Source organism: Apis dorsata, unplaced genomic scaffold (genome assembly GCF_000469605.1).
Source record: "Apis dorsata unplaced genomic scaffold, Apis dorsata 1.3 scaffold_631, whole genome shotgun sequence".
In the NCBI taxonomy this organism is placed as follows: domain Eukaryota; kingdom Metazoa; phylum Arthropoda; class Insecta; order Hymenoptera; family Apidae; genus Apis; species Apis dorsata.
This window is the reverse complement of record NW_006263826.1, coordinates 1,219,357-1,227,407: the sequence shown is the minus strand read 5'-3', so window position 1 is coordinate 1,227,407 and position 8,051 is coordinate 1,219,357. Positions and strand designations below refer to the sequence as shown.

General features: G+C 23.7%; 2 protein-coding genes across 6 annotated transcripts in view; one reads left to right on the top strand and one right to left on the bottom strand.

Moving 5' to 3' along the window:
• LOC102677266 (valine--tRNA ligase) overlaps window positions 1–1,606 on the top strand; it is a 5,332-nt gene extending 3,726 nt beyond the window's left edge. For both annotated transcript variants that reach the window (XM_006621624.2, XM_006621625.2), the window contains 5 exons: window positions 36–353; window positions 451–603; window positions 678–881; window positions 953–1,228; window positions 1,315–1,606. In XM_006621624.2, coding sequence (XP_006621687.1) covers window positions 36–353; window positions 451–603; window positions 678–881; window positions 953–1,228; window positions 1,315–1,530 — 1,167 coding nt within the window. In that variant the 3' untranslated portion in view covers window positions 1,531–1,606. The remainder of the gene's footprint in view (window positions 1–35; window positions 354–450; window positions 604–677; window positions 882–952; window positions 1,229–1,314) is intronic.
• Window positions 1,607–2,298: 692 nt separating this feature from the next.
• LOC102676836 (DENN domain-containing protein 1B) lies at window positions 2,299–7,901 on the bottom strand. Of its 4 annotated transcripts, XM_006621621.2 has the most exons (16): window positions 7,559–7,901; window positions 7,142–7,297; window positions 6,902–7,039; window positions 6,687–6,822; window positions 6,501–6,554; window positions 6,169–6,426; window positions 5,973–6,074; window positions 5,646–5,873; window positions 5,390–5,566; window positions 5,247–5,279; window positions 4,870–4,924; window positions 4,567–4,750; window positions 4,344–4,476; window positions 3,189–3,839; window positions 2,568–2,981; window positions 2,299–2,463 (listed from the first exon to the last, which is right to left on the bottom strand). In XM_006621621.2, exons 1-15 carry the CDS (start codon window positions 7,573–7,575, stop codon window positions 2,568–2,570), a joined length of 2,736 nt encoding a protein of 911 aa, XP_006621684.1. In that variant the 5' UTR covers window positions 7,576–7,901; the 3' UTR covers window positions 2,299–2,463. The 4 variants fall into 4 exon arrangements, with proteins under 4 accessions (XP_006621684.1, XP_006621683.1, XP_006621686.1 ...); XM_006621620.2 differs by having other exon boundaries at window positions 2,299–2,981; XM_006621623.2 differs by lacking the exon at window positions 3,189–3,839 and having other exon boundaries at window positions 2,299–2,981.
• Window positions 7,902–8,051: the final 150 nt, after the last annotated feature.

The window sequence follows — 8,051 nt, the reverse complement described above, 5'->3', positions numbered from 1 at the left end:
TTTTTTTTTTTTTTTTTTTTTTTTTTTTTTTGCAGACAAATGACATTATAGTAGGTGACAATGATTGGTATCAAAATACTTTAAGAGAAAAATGTGTGCAAGAAGCATTAAATAATTATTTAGCAGATTATCCTTATTTAGATGGATATAATCCTTCACAAATTGATACAAAAGTTTATCAAACCTTTATCACACTTGATAATGATTTTACTAACTATCCTCATTTACATCGTTGGTATAAACATATGGCATCTTATAATAATCAAGAAAAATCTATGTTTCATGCAGAGAAAGGTAAAATATTATCTCAATGTGGTTGTAAAATACATGATCACAATAATAAAAAAAAACAGGTAATTTACATTGATTTACTAATAATTATTAGTGATTTAGATATTAATAAATCAATATATAAAATAAAGATAATTTAATTCATTTTTTTATCATTAGTTGCATTGTGAATCAAATATAGACTCTTGGATGCTTTCTCGCGTAAGTTATGCAATAAAGACATGTAACGAAGCAATGACGCAATACGATTTTCCAACCGCCACTACTGCTTGCTATAATCTTTGGCTATATGACTTATGCGATATTTATTTGGTTTGTATATATAATTTACTTGTAAAATAATTTATCATACATTATGATTATTGATTAATTATATTTTTATTTAGGAGTATTTGAAACCAGTATTTCAAAGTGATGATGTTGAAAGAAAATATGCAGCAAAAAAAACTTTATTTAAAACACTAGATATAGGATTAAGATTGTTAAGTCCTTTTATGCCATTTATAACAGAAGAACTTTATCAACGTTTGCCTCATAAAAAACAATTTTATCCTAGTATTTGCGTTAGTCCATATCCAGAAGTTACAGAGGTATTAAATTTTTTTTTTTTTAATTATTTTCTTTTTATAATATAAAAAAATTTAATATGATTATTTTATAGTATTCTTGGAGGAATGAAGAAATAGAAAAAGATGTTGATTTTGTCAATAAAGTAATAAAAAATATTCGATCAACACGTGCAACATATAATTTACCAAATAAAATCAAGACTGAAGCGTTCCTTGTATGTAATTCTAATAGCTTAAAAGAAAAGCTTTTAGAATATCAATTGTTGATAGAAACTTTATCTTATTCTACACTTAATACAATAGAACCACCAACAGGATGTGCTATCATTACTATCACGGATAAAATTCAAGTTCATCTATTGCTAAAAGTAATTATTAACATAATTATTATTAACATAAATTAGGAAAATAATTTTATTATTTTTAATTATAAAATTTGATATGTATTCATAAGGGTTTGATCGATTCAAAGAAGGAAATAGAGAAACTTAGCAAAAAACAGGAGCAATTAATAGATGTTATTCATAAAATTAAGCAAGCAATGGAAATTCCTGATTATAATGTTAAAGTACCGTTGGATGTACAAAATAGTAATACAGAGAAGCTAACAAACAATGAAGGAGAATTGCAACGAATCATTGATGCATTATCGGTATTACGAGAAATATAATACTGAATTCTTAGATTTTAGAATTTCATTTTCATATTAATTTCTTATTTATTAAATTATACTTTATCACATGACATTATTATTTATTATTTCTATCCTTTGATGAATATTTCTACAGAAAAATAATTTCTACTATAAGTAGGATTCGTTTCAAAAATAGAAAGCAAATTTAGATGATCAGTTTTAAAGATCGATTAGTAATTTTTTATAAAATAAAATATATGAGGTAGAAAGCATAGAACATAATTTATATAATATATTTATAATTTTACAAAATAAAAGAAAGAATTGTCTTTTATATTGATTTATTATAAAGCATTGCTAATATACGCAACTATTAATTTTAATATATTTAAAATCTAATAATGATTTAATAATTTCGTACTAAATTTGTTTCGATCGATTATTTCTATTATATATTGATAACAATTAATTCTGAAAAAATGCAAGTTATACAAGTTGATGAAAATAATTATGTCAAAAAAAATTTAATTCAAGAACAAATTATATATAACTTTGTCATATTACTACATGTAATATAGTAATATATTTTCTATAATATACATATATAATATATATAATGTATATGTTTATGTTTTAAGAATTGTAATAATATTAAACATAATAATAATACTTTTATAATTAATTTTCTTATAACTATATTTTGCATTTTAATTAAATGTATCGATTGAAACAAACTTTATTTCATTTATTATTAAATTTACAATTATAATTAAAGAAATAATAATTTAGAAATTACACAAAATCAAGTTGGAAAATATTACAAATCTTATTCTGTCAATTCTCAATACAAATATATAAGATATTATATTTGTGCTACAAAGCCAAGTCATTCTATTTCATTTTATTAATGTCTACGATATTACAATTCATTTACCATTTTACTGTAAACTTCTATTCGTAACTATGTTCCTGTAGGCATTCGATAATATATTTATGTATGAATAACAAAAAAAAACAGTATTAACATTATATACATATAATTATGATATGTGAATAATAATTGAATTTATTACCTATTCAAATTTTGTCCAATTATTTTGTGATTTAATGGCAGGTGTATTCAGTGTTAAACTGAATGTACTATCAATATTAATACTGCTTTCGGATGTGTTGCATATTGTAGAATTTTTCGACGGTGAATCACCATTACTTATACTAAATTTATTAAAATCCAAACCATACGCTTGCAATAAATCCATATCGCCGGCATTATCGGAAGATTTTTGTTGTTCATCATTATTTTTGTGCAATGGTTGAAAATAAGGATATAACGGATTACTAAGTCCTTCTCCCATCTCAGGTATATGCAGTGATTGAGTCATTTGTTTGGAATTCGTGAATTCGGATGATTTAGAAAGTAGTGGATCGAAATCTTCAGTACTTGTTGTCGAATCTAATCTAATTAAATCTGGCACTTCAGGAGAAATCTATAAATAAGAAAAATTGTATGTTAAAAATAAATATTAAATATTTTTAAAAAGAAATTTCAAAATAGATTTTTAAAAAAGAACTTTAAAAAAGAAAAAATATTAAATCAAGAAAGAATAAATGAATAATATATGTTAAAATGATTGTGATGATCGTGAAAAAGCAAATATAGATACATAAAATAAATAATGAATGATGATGTTTACCTTTGAATATGTAGAACAAGATGTATTATTGTATGCATGGGATGGAACGTGACAATTAACAGATAACGATGCATTTGTAGTTTGAAAGACCGGTTGCAAATAGGAAGGCATAAACACTTTACTGGTATCAAAAGGATCATTTTCTTTTAAATAGAAGTCAGAATTATAATTTGGAAAAATATTATCAGTATAAAATGTAGAGTTTTTAGTTGATCTTTCAAAATTATTTTTACATTGATTCATATTTATTTTTCGGGAATATAACGAAGCATCACATTTTGTAAATTCAGTTTTTAGAATTTCAGATGAAAAGTTATTTGATTGAATATTATCAATACATTTTTGTGAAACAGATAAAAGCGATGATTCTTCGCTTTCTTCTTTTGATTTATTTGGTTTTGAGACCAAAGTATTGAATGAAAACATTTTATTATTCTCATTAATTTGAGAGCTTGATATATCATTGATATTTAGCAAAGAATTTGATTGATCAACTGAAGTAATGAAAACAGTGGAATATGAACTACAGGGTGTAGTTTTTATGGAAGAAGTAACAGTTGGATTTGTAATAATTGTACTAGGTGGAGGGCCGTGCCGTATATGCCCACTCCATGCAGGTCTCAAGCTGTCTAAACTGCGTACTGGTTTCAACTGAAAGTGACGCACGAAACATTCTTTGTTGAATAAAAAAGTGCTTATACAATTCTTTATAAATATATATATTATTTGAAATTAACATTCTTTATTTTGCATGCATATTTAAATAATATTTCAACATTATTATTTTTAAATTATGACAAGTAATTTTTGTATTTATATAACATTTTAATGTGATACATATATAATATCTATATTATATTATTTTATATTTTAAATATGTGTTAAAATATCTAGAGATAATACATGCATGATATATTTCAATATACATTTATCCAAAATCATTATCATGCTATTAATGCAGAATATATAGACATACACATTAATACACAATAAGCGACACTTTGTAATACATTCAAATTATACAAACAAATATTTTTTTTAAATATTTTTTACTGATGCTAGATTATCATTGACATAAAATATCTTTTTATTGAAATTTATATAAGCTTTTTAAAATAAAGTTATATAGCAAATGAAAATAAGAAATATACTTACTGTTCTATCAACGGGAGGTGTGTTCGGAAATATTACGTGACGGAGTTCTTGCATCAAATCGATATTTACTCTTTCTGGTGGAAAATCAGATTCTTCTGGTGAACTAGGACTTAATGGTGAATATTGTTTTCTGCTACAATTTTAAAATTATATTAATATAAACTAGATTTTATAATAAATAATAAAAAATAATTTTACAAAAAAAATTGATATGAAAACGAACCTCGAATCGGTAAAATTACTATTACGTATTCGAAGATCTTTTCTATAACTAGTAGTAGCAGTAAAACCATTTGGAGATTTTGGCGGTGATGAAAAATCAATAGGTCTTCGATCCGATGTAGGTGAACTAGGCGCTGATCTTGGTTGATGGAATCTCAGACTTGTATCGCTTCTATTTGATCGTCCTAAAAATAGGAAAGAATTTTATTAAATTTCTATTTAATATATTTTTTAAACTGTATACTGGTTTCTATTACGTAATGCCTTTTTCAAGTTTTTAAAAGTTTATAAAAGTTTGCTATACCTTTCCATTTTAATCCTTTATATACCGTTTTCATATCTTTTCCTTTATCTTTTACCTGCAAATATAATTTTTATATAATTTATAATAAAAATTATAAATTAAAAATGAAAAATTTAGATTTTTAAAAGAAATAATTATATAATTTTAATAATAAAATTAATTTAATAAATAAATAATATTAATATTATTATTATTATTCTTATTCCACTGCTTTTGTTAATACATTTTATTAACAGCTATTTTCATATATGTGCACACAAATATATAAGATATACATATATATATATATATATATAAGAAAAAAACAGAAATTTGTGATTAGTATAATTAATAACACATAATTAAAAAAATTAATTTAATTTATACACTAAACTTACTGATTTAACTGCATATTTGACAGCTGGATTGGCCTAGAATCGAAAGCAATCAAAAACACAAAAAATAATTTGATTTTACGTGTTTTAATTTGATAACCAATTTCCGAAATATTTAAAATGAAAAATTCATCAAATTAATGTACCTTGTCTTTTACACTGCGGAAAAATGCAGAGCTTTCTTTTCGCATAGTGTAAGTCCATTCTCGATATTGCTGCATAAATTTGCTACTAGATTTAGCAGAATAACTACAAGCTTCCATTTCAAATTCATCAGAAAAACCAAGTCCTGAATTAAGCATATTCAGTCTTTCTTCTATAAACTGAAATTATTATTATTATTATAAATTTATATATTTTAATCAAAATATTTTTAATAATTCAAAGAAAGATCATTTTTACTTGTTGAAATATTTGTAATTCCAACATTTTTCGCAAAAAAGGTTGCATCGACGATGGTCTACTTTCTACAAATGCATTCTGATTAAAAGTAATACTTTGTCCTTGTTCTAATGTTAATGCATCTCTATAGCCAGCTGTTAATTGTACTAACGCTCGTAAAAATGCTCTTGATACACCATCTCCGAGTAAGGCGGATCTATTACGTAATGCCTTTTTCAAGTTTGTCACCTGGGACGAAAAAACTTTTTATTTTATTATTTAAGATATATTTTGATTCTTAAGAATAACATTGTTATTCCACAAATGAAATCATAATTTAATACGAACTACATCCTGAGGTAAAGATTCCAAATCTTGAAATGGAGAGTCTATAATATTAACATCCGCATCTAATATAACTACTTCTCCTAAATCACTTTTATGTACTCTCTACAAAATATAATAAAGAACATTAAAAAATTAAGAAAAATAGAAATAATTGTTTTTATAAATTATTTAATTTCTTTTATTATTATTCAAATACCTGAAGTGTTGGAGTAGGTACTCCAATTAAAAACGGCATCGGTGCCAATAAATAATCAATTAGAGATAATGGTAAAACTGGGATATATATATGTTGCCAAATCATAGGATAAATTAAAGCATTGCATGCTTGAACACAAGCACTCAATCTTGAAAGGCGTTTTGAAGTGAAAATAATTCGACGTTCATACAACATAGAAGCAAATATAATCATCATATTGTGAGCATCAACTGCACTATAATATTCGGTCAAATTTCTCTAAAATCATGAAATATTTATATATGCAGTTTCTTATTCAAATTATTTTTCCAAATTAATTTTTTACAACTTACATTTTCAGGTATACTTGGTAATTGAAATTGTTTTGGACTTTGGCAAACAAAATTCTGTAAAATATTAACTTAATAATAATTAACTTAATAATTAATTTAAATAATAAAAATGAAAAAGATATAATGATACAATAACATAAAATAAATGTAACATATACAAAAAAATAAGTCTATTAAATTATTTACCACTTTAGAATTTGGTACAGGAATAGAGATAGAACTACCAGGAATGGGAACTGGACTTTTATATACAGTTTCAAGAAATTTCCATAGTTCTTCTCCGGTACCATTACTCATTAAAGTTGCAATATTATTTAAAAATCTGTTTGTAAAAAATAAATTTATATATACACATATAAATTTTTTTAAATTTGTTACATTATAGAATAGAATAAACTAACTTGTAAAATATTTCATGCCATGGAAGTGCACTTAAAATTACTAAAGCTGTATCTGTCTTAGGATCATGTCTACAAAATCCAAAAGTCCATTTGGAATCTATACTGGTGAGCACAAATGAAAAATGCTGCACCATTACACTATAATAAATGTAATAATATAATAATATTGCATTATATTATAAATATATTTAATTTTATAATTAATTATATTAACATCAATAAATAGTTTTTGAAACTTACTTTTCAATTTCACATGGATATGCAAATTTAGGGACAGATTTAAGTATTTCTTCATCTAAAAAAGAAATTGGATATTTTTGTAATATCCAAGGTGGTTTTTCTCCTAATGGTGCGGCTACCTCACAGAAACATTCAAAAAGATGTTGTACATTGTCCCTAAAAATATCAATATGCTATAATTATAATTATAATACAAAATATATTAATTCAATTTTTTAATTGAAATTATATTGAATTTTAATTGAAAAACATTTCAACAATATCTTTTAGACAAATGTTACTTTCACTTATTTATGTATTACATGAAATGAATAATGTAGTAATATAGTGAAAATATAAATAAAATAAAATAATACAGATAAAATATCCATAAAATGGTTTTCATTAGAAAAAGTTGAAGGTAAAAAATTTATTTACCTCAATCTGGAACCCATGATAACAATGAAAAAAAAATAAGTACTTTATATTCTTTTGACGTCTATACGTCATTGTATGTACTACATAACAGTAATGCATTCCATTCACGTAAATTTTAATCACATTGTGTACTTCATTATTACATCTTACATTATTTTTATGAGTAACGTGCTTTTTTCTTTTTTTTTTTTTCACTAAAAGCAATGACTTCCACTTATATGTAGTACAAAGTACTGTACCACCTATTATCTTTGACTAGTAAGAATAAGAGCAAGAGCATCTTATATTGAAATTATACCTATCAAATTAATACATACAATTTCCACAATCATGAATATGTCGCCTACTGATTTATAAGTATGTTCTTATTTATATCATATTATATATAAATTTTTTTTAGCTAGTGTTCTATAAATAATTTTTCATAATTTATAAAATATGAAAATAAAAATTCTAAATATCCTATCTTAATTTTAAAATAAATTTTATTTTA

Bases quoted from the DNA above. Each gene is read 5' to 3' on its own strand.
- LOC102676836 (XM_006621620.2), bottom strand. The intron at 6,823-6,901 runs GTTAGTTTATTC...TTTTACAAACAG, and splicing joins TGGCATGAAATATTTTACAA to ATTTTTAAATAATATTGCAA. The intron at 6,427-6,500 runs GTAAGTTGTAAA...TCATGATTTTAG, and splicing joins TACCAAGTATACCTGAAAAT to AGAAATTTGACCGAATATTA.